Source organism: Anguilla anguilla, chromosome 6, assembly GCF_013347855.1.
Source record: "Anguilla anguilla isolate fAngAng1 chromosome 6, fAngAng1.pri, whole genome shotgun sequence".
NCBI lineage: Eukaryota > Metazoa > Chordata > Actinopteri > Anguilliformes > Anguillidae > Anguilla > Anguilla anguilla.
This window is the reverse complement of record NC_049206.1, coordinates 45,164,736-45,186,559: the sequence shown is the minus strand read 5'-3', so window position 1 is coordinate 45,186,559 and position 21,824 is coordinate 45,164,736. Positions and strand designations below refer to the sequence as shown.

General features: G+C 40.8%; 1 protein-coding gene across 1 annotated transcript; it reads right to left on the bottom strand.

Moving 5' to 3' along the window:
- Positions 1-884: 884 nt before the first annotated feature.
- LOC118229198 (apolipoprotein B-100-like) lies at positions 885-19,248 on the bottom strand. Its single transcript, XM_035420932.1, has 29 exons — positions 19,149-19,248; positions 18,603-18,647; positions 17,803-17,915; positions 17,541-17,686; positions 17,167-17,314; positions 16,525-16,677; positions 16,146-16,270; positions 15,844-15,929; positions 15,226-15,676; positions 14,994-15,108; positions 14,745-14,891; positions 14,291-14,502; positions 13,993-14,191; positions 13,690-13,866; positions 13,383-13,583; positions 12,714-12,878; positions 12,389-12,594; positions 12,111-12,287; positions 11,344-11,471; positions 11,018-11,219; positions 10,737-10,909; positions 10,361-10,524; positions 10,093-10,202; positions 9,532-9,887; positions 3,542-9,124; positions 3,320-3,431; positions 3,008-3,037; positions 2,704-2,875; positions 885-2,476 (listed from the first exon to the last, which is right to left on the bottom strand). Exons 1-29 carry the CDS (start codon positions 19,201-19,203, stop codon positions 1,169-1,171), a joined length of 11,259 nt encoding a protein of 3,752 aa, XP_035276823.1. The 5' UTR covers positions 19,204-19,248; the 3' UTR covers positions 885-1,168.
- Between the last annotated feature and the right edge of the window lie 2,576 nt (positions 19,249-21,824).

Here is a 21,824-nt window from a genome sequence, read left to right as displayed (position 1 = left end):
AATGCATTTCCCACAGATTTTACAGATGCAAAAGCAATAGTTTAAGTGTCTTATTTTTAGATAGGCAGCAAGCATGTGTAATGAGTTAGAGGTCTGCTTCAGTCTGAGCAGGGATTTGAACCCTGGTCTGTCACTCGTCCAAAAAGTTCCATTGGGAAATGCGGTAACCAGTGAGTTACAAGGGAAGTAGATGTTAAGGCCACAAAGTTTTGTTCTTTTAAACATGTGCACTTGTATATTTGTTCATTTTGTGTCTGTATCCAATGTTTTATTGGCTGATGTACTTAAATATCCAATAGGGATAGGTTTTCTTTGTGGGCCTGGAGCATTTGTGATAATGTAATCAGGCAGGAAAAATACATAAAATCCCTTAAATGTGGGGCTGTATTGTGTGGATGTATGAAGTTCTTAGTTTAAATGGGGTCAGAAGATACAGAAATTGTTTTTTGGGCTGACAGTCTGTGGTCATTGTGGTTATTTCTGTAGGGAGCCCTGAATAGTACCAAACTATTGGTGCTGTATAGGTATGGGGCATGCCGCCCCACCAAGCCGTAACATGGCGGGATGGCATACCTGCCATCCCAATCTCTATATTATTCCCCATCCCTTATTAGCCAATCTGGATAGCGGTGTTGTACTACCAATCTGTTTTCAATTTTCACTGAATTCCTGGTGTTCAATGCACCTGGGAGATTCAGCCTTGTTTTTTTTTGTTTTTTTTGTTTTGTTTTTTTAGATCTGATGGATTCATTTCTCATTTATAGACTCATGTTGCACATGGAGAGCATTGCTGCTAACTTATTGATATATGTCCTTGACGCTTAATATTATAAGTATAAACTTCCATTTTAGCCAATTAGTGGTAACTGTGTAAGAAATCATAATTCATGCTGAAGAAATAGTCTTTATTGATACTCATAATTCAGTACATCTTAAGTGGTCAAGACATACAGAAGGCTCAGTAAATAACTGCCACTTCTTGCAACATGACAAACAGAATTAGTATTAACTGCTTACGTAAAAAAAGAAAGAGATTTGACAAGGTGCATATGTTAGCAAGACCATTTTAAATACACATTGAAGGATTTGATGATGCATACATTTTCTCTTTTTTGGCAAAAATAAATTTGAGAAAACATTTCAGTTCATGTGGTAGTGCTGAATAGGCTTAGTGTTCATCTGGTGTGGACATTTCACCCATATCAGCCACCACTTCCTCTGCAGCGGGCACTTCCTCGGCCGCAGGGACATCCTCTGCAGCGGGCACTTCCTCGGCCGCAGGGACATCCTCTGCAGCGGGCACTTCCTCGGCCGCAGGGACATCCTCTGCAGCGGGCACTTCCTCGGCCGCAGGGACATCCTCTGCAGCGGGCACTTCTTCTGCAGCCGGGACATCCTCTGCAGCGGGAACTTCTGCAGCAGGGACATCCTCTGCACCGGGCACTTCCTCTGCAGCGGGCACTTCCTCCACAGCGGGAACTTCCTCAGCTGCAGGGACATCCTCACTAGCAGGCACTTCCTCAGGAGCTTCTACATCCTCAGGGGCCGGCACTTCCTCAGCAGCTGGAGCCACACCATTGGTTGAAGTGCTGGTGATCTTACTCACAGGGGTTCTGATTGTTTCAATCAAGTACTGCAGAGAGTCATTCAGCTGTTCCAGGGTCATGTTGGCATTGACTGTCTCAAATGTTGTCTTGACCAGTTTGAGAACTTCTGAGAGGATGGTATTTATATGGGCAGCAACTGCATCAAGTGTGTCTGAAGGTAAGAAGCCTATCAGCTCTTCAGTCTTCTTGGCACAGTCTTGAGCCAAGTCAACTAGCTTCTGCAGAATAACATCAGGGCTCTCAAGATGCCTCACCATTCCTACAATCTCATTCTGGATCTTCTTTACGTTGGATTTGAGATTTTCCAGGACTTGGCTTGCAGGTAAGGCCTCATCGGAACCAGGCATGATTACCTTTATGTTGCTGAAGTAGGTAATGATGGCATCAATGTAGGGCTCCAGGTAGTCATTGATCATTTGTACAACTTTGTCCATCACTGTAGCAACAGAGCTCATGATTTTGTGGCTGAGCTCCGGCAAACTTAGCTTTTCTTCAAACCCAGGTACCTGGAGCTGGAGCTCCCTCAGGAATTTAATAACTGCATCCACTACAGTCTTGACAGTGTTCTGATACTGGTCGATGAGGTTCTTGAAGAGGATAGCAAACTCACTCATTTCTGGGAAGTCAGTAGCAGTGACATAAGCCTTCTCGAAAGTGGTAGAGAGGGTGTTTTTCAGCTCATGTGAGGCACTCTCGATGTCCATGTCAAAGAGGGCACTGTGGTACTTGTCGACAGTGTTGTACAGGGTCGCAGTGATGTCTGGCACTCTCTCCTTCAGCCCCAGCAGTATGTCATTGATGGCATCCCTGTTCAAGGCAGTCTGAGACTTCTTGAAAATCAGGATCTGCACATCTTTCTCAGGTTCAGACTGGAATGTGAGAAACACAATGATAGTACAGCTTTTGAAGCTAATCATGCACAACTAAGGACTGCAACCTGTAATAATAGATGTCAAACGTCTACATGTTGGAATGCTAAAAAAAAATTCAGTATCTTATATATTTAAAATGTTACCGGGAGGACACTTCAGTTTAATAAAGACTTTCAGGTGTTGCAATTAATAACAGAACTGTGGAAAGCAAAAATAAGACGTACAGGGTATCTGGCATAGAGTCGAGCAGATGACTGTGACAACCGCAATCCAAGGAATCCAGAGGTTGGTGCAGAAATGGTAGTGCTAATGCGTTCCTTTCCAGATGCATATCGAAAGCTCATGTCACTGAATGTTGGGCTGGTAATGTCAACATTCAGAATGTGACGAGAGGGGCTGGAAAAAAATTAAGTAGATTTAATTGATAAATTGCATTGCTCATATGATTAAACAATACATGTCACATCTACATTTTGTGTACATTTTTCAAAATAAACAAATAAAGCCAAGAATATTTAGTATATTTACATGGCATCAGGAGAGTCTTGCCATTGTTTTCTGAAAGGGTTAAAAGAAGATAAATCAAGTGAGGCATTTAAACACGATATACACAATAAATGTATAATTATAAAATAGCATCAAGCTTTTAATGTGGAATGCATTGTTATGATGTGTATAGATGTGATTCATTGCATGATTTTGACATAAAATGCCCGATAACCAAGCAGTAATAATTATAACAGTTACAACATATCTGACAAACAAGGATATTCAGTCTTCAAAATGACTCATAATAAATGTATGTAGTCACAAGCAATATAAATAAGCAATAGTATATACCTCAAAATGTTGTAGAAGATGTGCTGTAAGTCCATTCTCAGGTCACTGTGGCTGAAGGTACCCTTGGTATTCAGGCTCAGGGCAGCATCCTCAATGCTTGCAGTCACAGTGGCTGATGCAGAGAAAAAGATAACAAGCAGAATGAGTAGAGGAGGAAATGCATGAGAAGTGAACGTTGCATATAATGCATGTAATGTGAATAGGACAGAAGTCAGAACTTACCATCAAGATCGTATGCCAGGAAAGCCAATGTAGAAGTGCAAGCAGACTTAAGTGAAGCAGTATAAGCAGGTGCACTGTTCTCCAGGCTTGCAGTCAGTGTTGTGCTGTAAATTGGAGAGGAGACCTTCACAGTGGTGGACAGATCAGCTGGTATGTATCCATCCTGGTTCTTGGTGCACACCGCAACAATGGCACCCTTGACAAACTGCAGATCATCTTCACTGGTGGCCTGGTCAAATTTCAGCACGTCCCACAGGGTTTTCTGGTAGATGGGAAGCTTAATAGCTTTCAGGACTGCAGCATGTCCATCAATGGATTCACTGACCTCCATTCGAATTTCTGGCAGATCATTGGACAGCAGCAAGTCGTATGTGTGCACAATAGATAAAAGTTGTTCTTTGCCTTTCAGGCTGAGCTTCTGCTTCCCCGCTGTAATTTCAAGGGCAATGTTCTGAAGAATGCTAGCCTCTCCCAGGCTGCTTGGCTGTGACATGTCAACATCCAAATTAGCTCTCAGTTTTGCAAAAGGACCTAATTCAAATACACCTTTAGCAACATGCTTGCCCTTGGTTCTTAATGATTCAATATTAACTTCATTGTTGCAAATTAAGTTCAGTCCAACATCCAGACCATTCAGAGATGCATCAACGGCCAGGTCCTCATTTAAATCCATACTCCAGATGTTAGTCTCCCCAGAATTGCCATTGGAGTTAGCATCAGTCCTCACAGAAGAGCGCAGGCCATTAGCATCCAAATGGATATTAGCCTCATTGTTCAGAGCTCCAGCAAAATTGCCACTTGCCAGTATGGTTCCCTCAATCTTTCCTTTATTAGATGTGTCTAGATAGAAATGTCCAGGAAGACCCTCCAGGGCCAGGCTCTGTTCAATATCTCCCTTACCAATTGCATCTATCAGTGGAAGGTTAAAGCTGTACTTCAGCTTCATCTTAGAGTCCACATTAGCCTTTGTCTTAGTGCTTCCAAGGAGTTCTTGATTGAATTCCAGGTTCAGAATGGGGAGAGTAACTTGAGCAACTGTTGCCACAGAGGCCTCCATAGCTCTCCTATTAAGATTGATGGCGATATCATTGGTTCCCTGAACATTATTGTGCTCCAGGGACAAAGCTGTGGCAATTTTGATGCCCCTCTTCTTCCTAGTTATGGTAGTGGTTCCATCAAGTTTACCTTTTAAAATGTCAAATAGAGATGTTGAGGAAGCTTCTAATCGGGCTATGATATCATCCTGGTTTTGTAAGCCTGCATTGGCATTCAGAGAGAACACAGGGGACTTCAGTGCAAGATCAAATATCAGGTTGCCCAAGGTTGGGATTCTGAGAGTATCAATGCCAATATAAATCATGTCTGGGTTCTTCTCATACTGAAGCTTTAGATTAATGTCAATCGTTTGTTCTGTGGTGGTCAAGAGGGTCTTCAGACCAGCATTTTCCCAGAGAGATACTTCTTGGAGTGATGGGGTTTGCACACCAACAAATGGCACACTGAACTCAGGAATATCTATTGGGATTGTTAAAAAGTCCAGATTAGCCCCACCATTCACTGTTGCAAAAATGGCAGTTTCCATCTTATTGTTGTCCAGGGTGAAATTGTGGAAGTATTTGTGCTCATTGAATCGAGACAAAGCCACCCAGTTAATCTGCTGCACTTCTGTATTGAGATTAATGGCATAATCATTCTGCAGATCAATCTTTCCACTCATTGAAAAGAGGAAATCAGCCTTAGCATTTCCCTTGTTCTGGAAATCAAAGATAATCTCAGAGGGATTCGCTAGAAGGTTGATTGAGTTAGAAATGGTTCCACTAACTAGTTCATCAAGCTCAGTGTCATGAGAACCTTTCAGTTCAATTTTCAAATCCCCCATGTCAACATTTCCACTCACAACCACAAGGCTGCTCTTAATGAAGGGAGCTTCTGTCTCAGCACGGCCATTAAGAGTGATGCTTCTAAATAAAATGCCATCAGCATTCAGAGTTTGTTTCATTTTTAGGCTTTGTCCATCTGTGTTTCCAGAGAAAGTCAGCTTAGCAGAGTTGATATTGGTAGTGAAGTCCAAGTCACTCTTGTGGGTTAGGTCACCTGTGTAATCCTGGAAGGTCCACTTCCCATTTCCTGTGGTTCCATGTGCCACACGAATGGTGCCAGCTTCCAAATTACAAAGGACCTTGTGTGTCAAGGTGGCTTCACTTGAAATGCTAACAAGCTCAAGGTTCAAATTATGGTAGTATGTAGTGTCCAGAGAAGCAGACAATCCACTTTCTATGGCAAAGAATGCACTGTTGACCAATTCTGCAGTGTATATTGCAGTTGTAGCTTTAGCTGTGGTCTTGGCTGAGGCCTGAGCTGAGAGACCATAGATAGTGACTGAACCCTGATGCTCTACTGACGCAGCAGTATGGGTAAATTTAACTGTCTCAGAAACAATAATACGGCTCAGCTTTGGGAATCCGACACGTGCAGTGACATCTAGGACATATTCGAAAATATTTGCTGTTGATGTTGCCTGTGATGTAAGGTAGGCTGTTAGCTGTGGAGTCATTGAGTTAGAAGTAGAGTTCTGGAGTTCTGCAGATGTCCTGACATTGTAGTGGGGAGACTTCAATCTGATCTCTCCATATAGCTTACCAAAAGCAGGGACTATGATCTCACTGGGGATGGAGGGCAATGTGATCTCAGGGATCTGAAGTGTTGTGATGTCAAAGTTCTCCAGATTGAGTTTTGGGATTGTGATGTCAGGGAGGCGAATTTCCGGAAGGCTGTTCTCTGGAAGTGCAAATTCAAGCAGGGAAGTCTGAATCCACCTGACAAAATTTCCAACTGCTTCAATTTTCTGCGGGAGCTCATATTCTTGAATCTGCTCATTCACAAAACTTGTGATTTGAGTGATTTTTGGGTTCACTTCATCAACAAAGGCATTGTAGTCAAATGACTTCAATTTTTTGACAATAATGTCAATGTATTCATTGAGCAGATCAATTATTTGCTTAATATCTAAGGTTTTCAAGTGGTTTACTACATCATCCAGTAGTTGCATTGCTTTGTCAGACAAAGCTGGAAGATCAATGGATTTTACAGTGTTAACTACTGCCTGTACTGTATCTTCAATTTTGAATTGCTTGATCAGTTCCACAACCTTTTCCAACAGCATTTCCATCTTCTTGTCAACTTCATACTCAACAATTATTTCTCTCACTTTTATGAATACAGCATTGACCTTATCTGTGATGTTCAGTTCCTGAATACAAGTAATTATGACACGTTTGATGGAGTCAACCAATTTGATTAATGTTTCTGTCGGAATTTCAGAAACAAGCTGTTCAATGTACCCTCCAACATTGAGGGAGGCGACAAAGTTTTTAATATCTTGAATGAATGCAGCTAGGTCAATGCTTTCAATTGCCTGTTTCAGTTGACTTACTGTCCCCCGAAGCTTAGTTCTGATGTCATACTTCACATCAAGTTCCTGCAACCAAGCAAGGCTACTGTCCTTTAGTTTTTCCAGATCTATCTTCTCAATGATATCCTCAACAGTAGTGATGATGCTGACAATAGTTGCACTGATCTCATACCTCTCATCAATTGCATTCAGTTCGCTTACAATAGTTGTAATAATGTTTGAAAAGGCATCAGACCCGCTTCCAATCTCAATTGTTTCCTTGATGATAGCAATGATGCCTTTAAGTCTGGTTGCGACATCATTCATGATGGTTTCAATGGCAATTTTTATGCTTTCCAGAAAAGCTTCAAAGTTTTCTGGAGTGACAGTATACTCTTGAAGTAGGGTAACAATTTTCTCCTTTACCTCAATGACTTTGTTCTCTAGGTCCTGCTCTCTAACAAAGTCACTCACAGCATCAGGTAAATTTTCAAGTCTGGCTCTGATTTCCTCTCTGTTGATGTATTGTTTAAGGGACTCTACAACATGAACAGATGATGTTTTGAGCTGTTCAAAAATGGCAGGCAAGTTTTCAATGAATGGTAGCATGAGGGCATGACTGTTACTGTTCTTGTCATACTTCAGGAAACTGGAAATGCTAAATTCTTGGTTCTCATTTGCAGGCTTGTTCAGAATGTCTGTGAGAACTATTCCAGATAACTCCACTCCAAGTCTTTCAGGTTGGTTGTAAATGTTAATTTCTTGGTTGTATGCATGATTGTTCAGCTTGGATTTCATCCTCCATGTTCCCCTCTGCTCCTGAGGAGTCAGAAGACTGTCAATCTTGTTGTCAAAGTGCGTCTCAACAGAGGCTTCAATGTCCAGGTTGTGTGTAGTGGAAGCTCGGCAGTCATGTGAAAAGGCTACAGCCAGGGGCTCAGCCTTCAAAAGGAGTTTGCTATATAGCTGACCAGTATGCTTTCCAAACAAGGTCATCTCACCATCAGAGTTAAAAATGGAGTCAACGCTAAGGCTAAAGGGTGCAGCAAGTGTGCGCAGAGTACTGTCAAGACGGAACACTTGGGTGTTGAAGCGAATTTCATTGTTGAATTTTGAGGACAGTCCAGCAACATCCAAATCAGTGTTTTGTATCAGATGAGCTCCCAGAATCTTGCCAGTTGTACTGCACTTTATTGCAGCTACAAAGGGCTTTATGTCAACTGTAATGTCATGTTTATAAGAGGTACTATCGCTGAAAACATTGTCAGTCTGTGCACGGAAGGCTAAGCTTGAAAGTGTAAGAGCCAAAGTGTTTGTGTTTTCAATTTTCATTTCCTGCATTGATCCCTTGGATATAATCGACAGGGTCGTACCTGCGTCATCAATTCCACCGCTAAAGACATTCTCAAAAAGCAAGGGGCTACTCTGCAGAGTGGTGGTGCCGCTTGTGGTCAGTTTATGATTCCTGAAAGTCAAGGTGGCCTTATGGGAGCCACGGCTTGCACCAAAGAGTAGGGAACCTTCAGTGTTCATCTCCAGGCCACTGGTACTCAAGGATCCAGAGAGCAATGAAAAGGCACGATTAGATGTGTGGTCAGCGTGGGACTCCACTCTGATGGAGGCTGAATCCAAAGAGGCAGCAAGTTCAATCTGGTTTCGTAGTGTTCCTCCAAGGATCATAGTGATGGCATCAGATTTCACTGAGAGTCGAGCATCCTTGAAACTGACCTCAGCTAAGTGTTTCAGAATGTCATTGTACAAGTTGGTGCTGGACGTGACAGACAGCTCACCATTAGCAAAGGAACCCTTGATCCTGTTGTTAGCCTGGAAGATTGTTGACTCTACCTTCAGTGTTGACTCTCCTCTCATCTCTCTGTTGAAGGGGTAGATCATGTAGGACTGTGCGCAGGTGGCATTTGCATACAGAGAACCGAATGTGATGGTTCCATCCAGGTTTCCATCACCAGCAAGTTCATCAGAGGCAAGGGTAGACTGGGTAGTGTAATGCAGTGATGTCTCCAGGCCCAGAGGGCTTGAAGCTTTTATTTTGCTGTTGGTTATTATGTGTACTTTGTCTGCGATACTTCCAATTCCCTCAAGACTGACACTGGCATCAATGAGCATGTGGCTTAGGGAGCTGCTCACAATAGCCTTCAAAGATTCTTCAGGTGTTGTGGTGAGTGTTCCAGTGCCTATGTAAAAACAAGTGTATATGTTAACGTAAGTCAAAATAATCCCCTGAAGTAGATTGTAGACAATCGTAGACATATGCTGGCATTCAAATAAACATGCATCCTTAACATTAAAGAACAATCAAAAGCTACATTAAAATAAAATAAAAACATTACAGTTTTTGCTAATTTAGCAATCTCTTACACTATTGGTAAATGAGTGATTTAAATAAAATGCTATTTTTGTGCTATTTTTACATATTTATTTAAAGCTGTTATTCTAAATCTGAAACAATCAAATAGGTAATATTGATCATTTGATAGATGTGACATTTCATGAGAAATACAAGTCAAGTTTGTTCTTCAATTACACCATTATAATAAATTCTACATTAATGAGAATGGGAGGGACATAGAATAAACTGTACCTTCAATTGTGTAAGACAGGATTGCCATGGGACAGTCACCCACAACTTTGTATTTGGCAAGTTTGGCAGGGGCATCAATTGAAGCGAAGCCCTCCAAATTGTAGAAGTTGCTGTTCACTTTGGTGGACACTTCCATTTCAACAAGGGGTAGTGATAGCTCGTAGGTGGTGGGTATGGAGAAGGTAGGAATGCTGACCTCTGTAGAGGGAATCACCAAGCCAATCTGGGGCACAGCCAGGTTGGGGGTGGTCAGGGTGTGGGGGATATACAAATCCTGTGAGGATTTTCCACCCAGAGGCACAGAAATAGGGATGGTGATGTGTTTCTGGTTGAACTTGTACCTGACTGCGCTGTCACTGTTGGAGAAAATGATTATGTTAAGTATTATTGAACAGCAGAAGCAATTTAATAGGGAGTGCAATTTAATGTCTTCAACATAACTTATATATATATATATATATATATATATATGTGTATATATACTATGTAATCAGATTACACAATATGGATGTGGCATCAGTAAATTAATGCAAAGTCTAAAGAACAATAGAGGCCACTTACGATTTCAGGAACAGTTTCTCAGGCAGGTATAATTCTGGTATTTGTCTGAGACTCTCAATGATGGGAACAGGGGCATCAGCAACAGCCCTGTCCAGCCAGATGTTAGTGGCCTGAAGAAATGCATTATTTGTGAGGTTTGGGACCTAGGCAGTGCTGTTAATGTTATTAAAGTTAAGGAGGAGCTTTACAAAAATACTAAATAGACTGTAAATTGGCCTGTTTTAAAACAGAAACTGATACAAAACAAATATTGTTTTTCCTTCAATACCTCAATGGACTTGGACACAATGTGGCGCACTGTCATGTCGGTCTGCGTCACTGTCAGATCCAAAATGTTCTGGATGATCTTCTGGTATTCATCAATATTTTGAAGAAGTTTATGGACCTCTGAGTTCAGATCAGACTTCAGCTCAACCTCAATCTGATTCTCATCTGCAATTGAGATGCATTCCTTTCATCAGCTCATGAGAAGCATTTGATAACTACATTACATGTTACATGGATATTTTTCAGCGGTATCACTAGATTGCATATAGAACTTTAGATATTTTTCCTTTCTATAATTGTAATTGTAAATGTAATGAGAAACTAATTTGACATTGATTTCCCGAATAGCACTGTAAAAAAAAAGCACAGGGATGTACCATATCTGACAGTGACTTTCTGCAGTGAGGACGTCTCAGGGATGTTGATGATGCTCTCGATCTCCAGAGTCAGGTCTTCAGCCCTCTTCAGGGCAGCAGTGAGAGTAGCATCGGTCTTGAGTGAGGGTATGGCCAGCTGGACCTGCAGCATACCATCCTTCATTGCCTCAAGCCTGTAGGAAAGAAAAACATGACTGTCTGTCGCAACAGACTCCTGGACAAACTGCATACTAAAACAAAGAAATAAAGAAAGGAATAAGAGAGGAGCAAGGTCTGCTTACTTAGCACGTCCAATCAGGGAAACCTGAGGGATGTTCTTGTGTGTGATTTCAATCATGATCCCCTTTCCATTGATGCTATCATCAGTGATGCCAAGTCTAACTCCAGCCTCTATGTCACAATCAGGAATCTGGACATCAGTGGTGAGAACATTCGTGTTCCTGTTGTACTTCAAAATTGCTGTAGCTTCCATGGGCTCTGCACCTGAGACCAAGAGAAATGGGATTCTGTTACTGCTACCCTAGTAACAAAAGAATAATAATTAAATTAACTCTGTGTTAATGAAAATACATTCAGAAAATCCTTCCTAATTATGAGATCCACATACCCTCTGCTACGAGTAAAATCTTCAGGGCGTCCACTTTTTCTGGAACCTCTCCCTCTGCTAGGAGTTCATAGGCAATGGTGGCAGTGTATTCAGTCACCTGACCAGTGGGCTCAAGCTCCACAGCAACCCTTGAAAAAAGTTCTCAAGTCTTTAATATAGCTGTGCAGTAAGGAACATTTTTCAACTGGTTAATGATATGCAGCATTAATTTAAAGAGAGCACCAAAATTATATTAAACAATATTGTTTGGAATGACTTCTGTATGGAATGTCATCATATTTATAATAAATAAATAAATAAATAAATAAATAAATACATAAATAAATAAATATAATTACTTAACCCAAGCTCACCCGATTTTTTATATTGAAATTTTGGATGAAGGCTTCATGAGCCACTGATTGTGGTGCCAAATCTCAACAGCTTGCAATCCTAAATAGCTGACTACCTAGCACTGCACAACAGTCTGACACGTGCTTGCATGACTCTGCTGATGGGCTATCTATTAAAGGTGAGTTTGTGAATATTTATTACAAAAAAAATACTGCCAAGCCTTCTAGTTTTCCTGTTAAGAAACATTTTACTTCATGTAAATGGCCATTCACTTTTCACCTTTATACACTTTAGGTATAAACTTTAGGTAAAGGTTATTGTTTCTCTTTGAACACTATAACAGGTTAAAAAAATGTCATTGCACAGGGCTAAAATAACAAATCAGTGTAAACAGCAATATAAATATGTTCACACTGCAGAAATGTAACACTTACTCAGTCTCTCCAGTGAGTGGGAAATAGGGAGCAGCATCAGTCGAGCCAGGGTATTTCAGGGTGATACAGGACTTAATGCCAGGTAATGCTGGGATGCACTTCACAAAGTCAGTTCTTTCCTCTGTTATTGGTGGCAGGGCCCTGGACTCAGTGGTGGTCACTGACAGCAGTTTATTGCTGTTATTGGAAAAGGACAGTAGTTATTGCATCTCAGCACTGGAGAAGCTCAAAAGAGAATGTCAGTTACAAAAATAACTGATTCAAAGATTGAGTCCTACCTGATTTCCAAGAGCTGGGTGGTACCCTGAGGAGCTGGGATAGTAAGCTTGATCTGGTTGTTGCTCAATGCAAGCTTGGCATTGAGGGCACTCTCATGGTAGATGTTAGTGTGCATGGCAACGCCAGAGATGACAAACTCAGGAATGTGGACGCCCATCTCTGTCACAAATTCCACTCCAACAGAAGGCATGAAAGATATTTCCTGCTGTGGATAAATTGTGGGCAAAGTTAATGCCAATTATTTTTTAAAGTATAGCATTCCCTTTATTTTAACTGCTGATATCTCTGCCATAATGCATTGTGGAACACAACTGGGATACTTACCAGTCCAGGGGTTAGGTGCAGTCCTCCTTTGGCTCCAGGGGCAAGGGTACCGGAAAGAGAGACTTTCAGCGGGACACCAGAAGCAGTTGGCAGGGAGAACTCATTGTCCATGAAGATGTAGTGAATAAAGAACTCATTATCAATGCTGGAAATAAGCTTCCTGATCTGAAAAAGGAAAATGAACAGAAGTTGAATAATATGTTAATAGAATTTAACCTAATTGCAAATTGGTTTTTAAAGTTATTGTGAATACCTACAGACTATATGCACATACATGTTATATCTAAATGGTAATTTAAGTATTTATATATTAGCCTGTTTTGTCTTTTTGATTAAAAAAATATAAATGCTAACTGCACACTGAAAAAATCTCAATTTCAGATGCTCACTGAATCAACATTAGCTTATTAGCTCGCATGCTGACAAAACAAGCGCAAAAACAAAAGAGAGCAAAAATGAAATTAAAATAATTGCATTTAACTTATTAAATAAATAAAAAAGCAAGGTGAGCAGAAACTTCAGTCTCTGAGACCTTCATCAAATCTGGAAGGTATAAGTCACAAGCACCTTTATGTTCTAAAAACATTTTCACTTCTACATTAATGCTTATAAAAATGTATGAAATAAGTGTGTGTTTGATAGTTTTTGTGTGTACATCAGCATACATACATCAGTGGGAAACATCTTGAGGAGATTATCGGCTAACAGGGCAGCAGAGTAGGCCATTTCTTCCATTTCATTGGTCTTGATGAATCCAAGCTCAGCTCCCAAGAGTTTTAGATAGACCAGAGCATCAGGAGACTGAGTCTTCAGTTCCCCCACCAGTTTGTTGACATTGTGGCTTATTTCTTTCAGGATATTTTCAGGCACCTACAGGGAAGGATAATAAAAAGGTATTTAGACTGAACAACAAATCAAGAAGATGTCTCCCATTAAGTGCATGTTACAGTGTCAAAACCTTAACAAGTTGAAATACCTGTCTCTTCATTCTCCCATTCAGTGGTGGAATCATTTTATTTAAAAGTGTGTTCACGGATGCTGGCATGTTGCCTCCAGCCCAGTAAACGGCCTTTGACAAGGTGTCAGGGAAGAATCCATCTTGTCCAAATAGGGCCTCAAACGTTGGTTCTAATCCTTTTCCATTCAATCCAACCTTAAATAAGAGAAGAGATTACATAGTGTCTTAGATTCAAATAGTTAAATCTCTAAATTAAAATTGATTTTCCTGTTCAAGTTATCTTTGCCAGATTGTTTGACAGCAACTGATAAAAGAATATACCTCCAACATGTCAAGGTCATAACCAAAAGCCTTCAGGGTCGTCTCAAGCATGATTTCTTTGGGCAGGTAGCCAGTGGAGTCAAAGATCACATTTCCTTTCAAATTGTCACTCATCTTGTAGTTTCGGGAGAACTTGCTGAATTCCAAAGCGGATGGCACCTCATTTCCCTGAAGAGCCTCTGTGATCTTTTCCTTCATCCTGTAGAGAGAATTAAGTGAAGAAAAATAGTCTTACTCACAGGGAAAATGTTGGGAAAGACTTCTGATGTTCTGATCTGGATATTAAGTTTTTACGTACGGGAGAGATGCAGGGTCTGTGGAACTGAGAATGTTGGCCAGATGGGAGGCAACAAAGCTCTTGGCCTGAGGGTCCTGCTCATCTGGCAGTGCGCTTATGACCTGGGCCAAGTCAGAAGGCTCAGGGTCCTTCATCAGCACCAGGTAGGCAGCCACACGCTTTTGAACAGGGCTTGCCCCATCCAGGACGGTCTGCAGGAGCACTCCACGAGCCTGGGGGGTGGGGGAAGTTGCATTGTTGAATATACTCTTTTTTGTTCTTCTCTCAAGCAGTATGGAGTTGTAATAGGGGTGTAGGAATAAGCACTACAGTGAGAATGGCTTAATTTCATTTTTAGGTGCAGCTTAATTTCTAACCAAGTATAGTTGTTTGGTAGTGAGCCTCTCTACCAAACACACAGTACATACAGTCAGATCGTATGCTGGGTATGATAGAAGGGTTGTACTTGGGTTACCTCCTCGGTGACTGTCAGCTTTCTGAAGGCCTGGATGGCAGCTTGCTGGACAGTTGGCGTGGCGGCAGGCTGTGTCATGCACTGCAGCATGGCAGACTTCAGAGCAGGGTTAGCAGCCTCCATAGCCTGTCCCATGTTGCCAATCACCTGGAAATGGAAAGGTGCACATCTTCAGCTTCTCAGAGATCTCCAAAATAATTGAAAGAAATTGTCCTTGTCATTGACAGTTAAGAGGCACTGGATACATACCCTCAGGGTCAAGAAGGTCTGATCTTTGTCACCAGAGCAATCACCCAGCAAGGTGGCCATATACTCAGATACTGCAATGATCTCAGGGGTGACCTTTCCCTCAATCTGGTGAACTCTGGGGGTAAGCAGGGAGTAAACAGCAATAAGATTACCTGAGCAAAATACTATAATAGAAAGGTCATAGAAACATCAACTTAAGTCACTGGTCTTTACTGGAAAAAGTTCTACTCACCTCCTAACAATGTTGCTAAGGCCGTACAGAATAGGCTTGCTCTGTTTGTACTGCGCCATGCTCAACATGTCTTGGACTAAGTGGCTGCTGGGGTTGGGCAGCAGCCCCACTGCATAAACGACAGCATCAACCTCCACAGCACTTTTGTCCATGGTGCGCAGGATCTGCAGGATGGCGCTGCTGCATTCGGGTGTTCCACACTGGGCCAAAGCCTGCCAAGTCAGGGGAGCAGACACCTCCACCATCTCTGGGACAGCTGGGCTCAGGGTCTCACTCTTCAGTCCTCGGACCTCAGTCACAAGCTTCTGGAAGAGGTGTGCCCGCCGTTTCCCTTGCTGTGTCTGAGACAGGGTGCTTAATTCCCTCAGAGTGGCCAGAATAACATCCTTAGTTTGAGCTGGGGACTTATCTTCAACAGCCTCCATTTGCAGGGCCTTCAGGTTAGCCTCATCTGCACCAAGATAAACAAAGAGTGTTGTTCCATGTACACTTGATATAATATGAAAGTATACTCTTGTTGGTACCTTGATGAAGTTGTCTGGAAACCAAACCACTACATATAAATATTCCAGGTGAATGCAACTCATGAAATTTTGTATGTGAAAAGAAATTACTTACTGTGGTCAAAGACTCTGTCATTGATCTTGCTTGTCTCCTGCAGGGCCAAGGTCTGTTTAACCAGGGTTAAAACTCCATATTGCTCTCTGAGTACAAAGAAGAGGAAATAAAGAATGAGAATTTGGCACTGATAATAGCCAGAATCCTATATTTAAATGCACTTTTAGAGCCATGGTTGTGTACAGACATATGCACTTGATAATGAAGGACACTTGTTTTAAAAAGGTAGGGCAAAACTGGTACAGTTTATTAGAACTGAGCTGGAGATGAATGGGTGGATGGTAACTGTACGTCGGACTTACTGGTGAGAGAAAGGCAGCAAGATGTGTTTCTCAGTGCAGGTTCCCTCAGTCATGTGCTTCTGTTCATTGTCAAATTTGTAGTTGCAGGTCTGGGTGCTGCTGATCAGTTTGGAGAGAGGAATGTGCTACACGCAGGGAGACACAGGCATTAATATTTAACATGACTGTTTGTTGACATTTATACAAGAACAACATTTTCGCTTTGGGATTTCCAATTGTGTGGTTTTAGCCATTTTATTTGCATTTCCATAAAACAAGTACAGCTATACAGCTTTCCTGGATAAATTTTGGCTTAATATTTTTTGTGCGGGTGAATATAAACTACATGTGGCAATGCTTCTTGTGGATTTGCTGTTTCTCGAAAGGCCCGAGGTCTTACCAGGCCAGATATGAGTGCCAGGGGGCTGGCAAACTCTTTCTTGGGACTGAAGCCATCACAATGGGACAGGCGTCTTGTGACAGTGACATCGGTGGCAATGTCTTCCCTGGCATTGACAGCAAAGTCAGTCTTGCACAAACCATGCAGAGTAGGCTGCAGAAGGAGGGAAAAATTGGTCAGTAGGCTCCAAAGACCCATCATATTGACACATTATGCATGCATATATTTATCACCACTGTATTGACATTGGCCAATTAATGTTTTTAAATGTTGCACGGTTGCTACTTGTTGTATTATTTCTACATGTGAATGTTCCTCAAATACATTCCTCAAATTTGCCATTTGGAGATACTGGAGATACACTTATGTTTAAAGTTAAAGTGCAGATTACTCAGTATGTTGGACTGATATGAATATTTAGAACCAAAATATTTCATACATTTTGTTGTCTTAGTTTATGTAATGACTTTTTGTTCAAAGGTGAATATATTCTTACTGTGGACAACCATGTAATCTGATGTACCATTAGATAAACTGATGTACCATTAGTTTATCTCACATTTGTGACCTGTTGTGGAAATAATGCTTTTTTAAAAATTACACTAATATATTTTGGAGAATTAATTAAAAATGCATTCCTACCATGTTTTTGTTTTTCTCCTCCTCCAGCACGGGCACCAAGAGGGCAGAGATGATTCCTCTCTTGATGTTGAGGATGTTGATGGGCTCATCCTCATCAGGAAACAGGCTGACCTTGGATTCCCCCTCCACAGTCAACTTCAGTGGATGACTGGTTAATGAAAAGAAACCAATCAAATCCCACACACATTATATGGAGATACAGCACTATATAAGACATTTGCTGAATGTTGTGCTGTTTTGTGAAAATGGTTTTGTTTTCCATCTGTCACTATTGCCATCATTAATTTGACATTATCTTGCCCTGGGCATGTGGACAGATGGATTATGGGATATTGTGAGGCTGCAGGCCTTTGAATGCTTAATGTTGTACGTACAGTGCCATGGCAGCTTGGAAAGCATCAGCTCCAGCAGCAGGTCCGTACACAGGCAGCCCCTCGGCGTCGACGTCGGACACCTCGCTCAGTGTGCACTCGGAGGTGCGCACAATGTAGCTGCATGTCTGAGGCACATCGATCTCGACCTGCGGGAGAAAGAGGAGTTACAGAAATGCTGTTCTTCACTGGCTAGAGAAGCTAACTGGAGTTGGAGAACCATTACTTTAGAGGAGGAGGCCCCAGATTGAGGCATCACACTTACCTTACAAGAGGCTTTGGCGCCGTTCTTGAGGTTTGATGCTCCACTCACTCCATTGAGGGCTTCAGTTTCATACTGGTACACATAGTTCCTTAAGGTTTTAAACCTTTTTGCCACTGAAAAAGAGCATTTATTTTTTACCGTAGGTAAGTATTTGACTGCAAATAAAGAATGACTACATGATATCTACCAACTGCATCATGAACCTTAGATCCTCCTATCTTCCAATCTCAGAATAGAACACTTTATTCTTGCACACGTACAAATTCAGAGGTTCATATCAGAGGTCAAAACATGCCAATTGTGGCATAAAACACCAGATACATGTAGCATTTTACATTGTCATAAATAATTTATCCTTTTTTATTATATTTTGGATGGTGTTTTTAATTACAAATGTTCTTTCGTCAGTATCTTTTGACTTATATGATGCGCTGTATCAAGTATCATTTCTATTCTGCTTGGTATTTTGCCATTTTTGCTTACCCTGTAAGAAAGTCATAGCTCAGGAGGTAAGAGCGGTTATATGGCAGTCGAAGGGTCGATCCCCCGCCCTGGGCATGTCGAAGTGTCCCTGAGCAAGACACCTAAACCCTAATTGCTCCCAACAAGCTGATTGGTACCTTGCATGGCAGCCTTTCACCGTTGGTGTGTGAGTGTGTGTGTGTGTGTGTGAATGGGTGAATGAGAGGCATCAATTGAAAAAGCGCTTTGGATAAAAACGCTATATAAATGCAGTCTGTTTACCGTTACCTCTCTCTCCCAATTATGATGAGTCACACTTTTGCTGTGATATGACTTACACAAGCATGGTGCAGCTTCTTCTTCTGCACTCCCAATGTCCTCTTCTAGAGAAAGAAACATAAACACAAAACTGTATGCATGCCAAACAAGTAATGATTAAATTAAAAATTACTACTTAAAAAAAATTATATCTGCAACAATTCTTATCTGTGTGAAAATACAGAAAACTTAGTCTTGCTAAACTTTGTCTGGTGTTCTGTTTTAATAGGATCTCAACAGATAATTGTCCTCAGAGGAGAAAACGCACATTCTAAGCCACAGCCACAAGAAATTAATTGTCTAGGGAATATAATGGTAATAAACTGGTGATGTTTTGTAACACAAATATTTATTCAACTATCATTTATTCAACTATTTTTTTCAACTCCCTTTTTCAAATTCATCACTACTGTAGATGTGTAACTTTAACCATACAATAAAGAAAAGCAGTATTCATTTAAGATATACTTCAAATGTTTTAGGCAAAACAAGTTTCCATTTGTTTCTGTCACTCAGAGGAGCAGAAAACAATGTCCTTAGCTGACCTCAAGTATCCAGGTACTTACGGGCAAAGGCATGGGTGCACAGAAGCAGCAAAAGGCAGAGCTTTGTGTCCCCCATGGTGGGTTCGATGAAGCTCTGTTCCTCCGGTTTTTGCGAGTCTTCTTTGAGTCAAGACTGATTACACAGCTGCTGCTCCTGTCTTTTATACTTCGAGCAGTCCACCCCTTCCAAGTTGCAAAAGCCCTGCTGCAGCTCCAAAGGTCACACTGTCTGTGTGGCAGGACAAAAGCCAACTCATTTCATAAAAAAAGAACAAAAAATGGAAAAATAGAAAAATCAATTGTACAGTGTAAATTGAGCACTATATTTTATAAACTGGTTGTACAGCCAATTGTCTGCATTTTTTTCTGCTTCTGCCGTAATTCCCACTTTACAAGTGATCTAATGATGATGGGTGGCTTTTGGAATACTTAGTCAACTATTATCATTATTTTATTTGAATAATTGGTTGACTAATCATTTTACTTGTTAAAACATTTCCATGCTAAGGTTTGTCCAAATTGGCCATTTTTTAAATTTATTGTAATACACAAGCACATCATTATTTTTGTCTTGATCTACTGCCCCTAAAATCTTAACAGAAATCTCAACTGTAACTTAATAGACACATCTTGGGAATGGTCATTTGATATAATGTCATTAAGGATTCTTTTACACTGTGAATAATGTTTGATGATATTTTCACAGAATGAATGTTAACTGACAGAATTAATTGTGAATAGAATCAATTGTTAAACAATTGTTTTATTTTTTATTGAATGATGGGGGACTCTAGTAAAATTATAACATCCTATCTGTGTCTGACGGCATAGCTTGGACTGTTGTGACACTCCACCTCTTACAGCCCCATTCACCTTCTGCCACACTGAACAGTGTGGCTGAGTGGTTAAGGATCCAGCCATTGATGCAGGAGTTCGTTAGTCCCAAAGTTTACATTTTTACATCATAAGCTATCACTAAAATCAGGCTGATTAATGGAGACATGAATTACGCTTTATGTGTCTCACACCTGGAAATTGAATTGCCATGGCATTGTCTCCATACATTACTGAAAAAAGATGATTTGTGATGGCCTTAAAGTTGTGATATCAAAAATAGAGCATACAGTACATAGAAATATCCAATGAATTGACAATGTGAAAATCTTCATATAGTTTCGATATTCATTCAGCAAAATTCACACGATGTGTGGACTCCCAAGATGTTTCTAAAGTCATGTTTAAAATGGCAGATGGAAGATCCCAATAAAGAAATTATTCTTTCTGAGGCTTTCAAAATAGCTTGGGCTGTCATGACAGACATGTCACCTCCTGCACTGACATTCTCAGTCACCTGAAGAAGAGTTGCTCTTTTGTTTCTCCTCACGTATTGCACTAATGCACGAGCGTCACGGTCCTCGAATGTGCGCTTTTGACCACAGTTTCCAACCCTATTGATGATGTTCGTCCATAGATCTAAATGCAGATGTTTAGCCACTGTTACTGTTGAAACATTAGTTTGTTGAGCAGTCTTTGTGACTGAAGGTCATGCCATCCATGCCCCAATAATTACTCCTCTTTCAAATTCACTTAGATCTTTTCCTCTTGCCATCTTGATCCTAAATCAAGGTTAACTGGGTCTGTTCAGAAGTTTTATACATGCCAGAGAGCATGATAGGATGTTACTTGCTTAATTGTATCATGCAGAGCACCTTTATGGAAGCATCTGCATTCGTTTTGATTCTCCACCCATTTATTCGATTTTTCCTTGAATTTGTCACTTGTCTGTATGTATATATATATATATATATATATATATATATATATACATATATACATACTATATATATACTCATGTACAGTTCCCTCCAGAATAATTCACACCCTGTTTAGATATGTGCGAGAGTCAACCTGCCAGTGCAGAAAAAAGGGTATCTTAAACGTGTATATTTGTATTGCTCGTTGTGTGTACTGCACATTGTGCTCTGATAGCCAACAACACAATCCATGGCTCACCTGACCATAGCCCAGGGGTCTTTATCAAGGTACAAGAGAGATCAATGAGTTTTAAAAAACGAGCAAACATTGCTCTCCAAAACTATGACTTTTAGCATTTAAGTCAGAGTGGAAGTCAAGCTACAATGATAGCCTAGCTGAAACCTTGAATTAAAGGTCATTTTCCTTTTTGTGTTCCAAGTAGATCCATCAGTTTAATAGAGACATTTATGAAAAAACAATCAGTTGATCTAATATGGGGAGAGTCAGGAAGAAAAGAGAACATGGATGGAAGTTTAAATGTTTCGAAAAGCATGTCTTTGAGCCAATGGTCCTCACTCTTGGTCCTGGAGAGCCGCAGGGTCTGCTGGCTTTCATTGTTACTCAGCACATGGGTGGCATAGCAGTTAATCAGTTAAAGCAGTTGATTACCCTGTTAACTCAAGTCACCTGGTTTCTTGGGTCTGAATCGGTCATTGAAGGAAAAAAAACAAAAACCAGCAGACTCTGTGGCTCTCCAGGACCAGACTGAGTTTCACTGCAGTAAAAAGAAAAATGCATCCATATAAAGCAAGGATGTCCAATAATATTCAAATTAGGCCAGGTTTTTGTTTAAGCCCAGCACTAAGATATCTAATTGTAGTTAATGTCTAGATTGAAGACCATGGTTAGTTAATGAGTTAAATCATTAATTTATTCTTTTTT

Excerpts from the sequence above, each read along its gene's own strand:
- LOC118229198 (XM_035420932.1), bottom strand. The coding sequence starts at position 19,203 with ATGGGGGACACAAAGCTCTGCCTTTTGCTGCTTCTGTGCACCCATGCC. Across the intron at positions 10,525-10,736 it reads GAAAGTCACTGTCAGATATG|ATGAGAATCAGATTGAGGTT; the intron begins GTACATCCCTGT and ends TCTCAATTGCAG. Across the intron at positions 9,888-10,092 it reads GAGAAACTGTTCCTGAAATC|TGACAGCGCAGTCAGGTACA; the intron begins GTAAGTGGCCTC and ends TTTCTCCAACAG.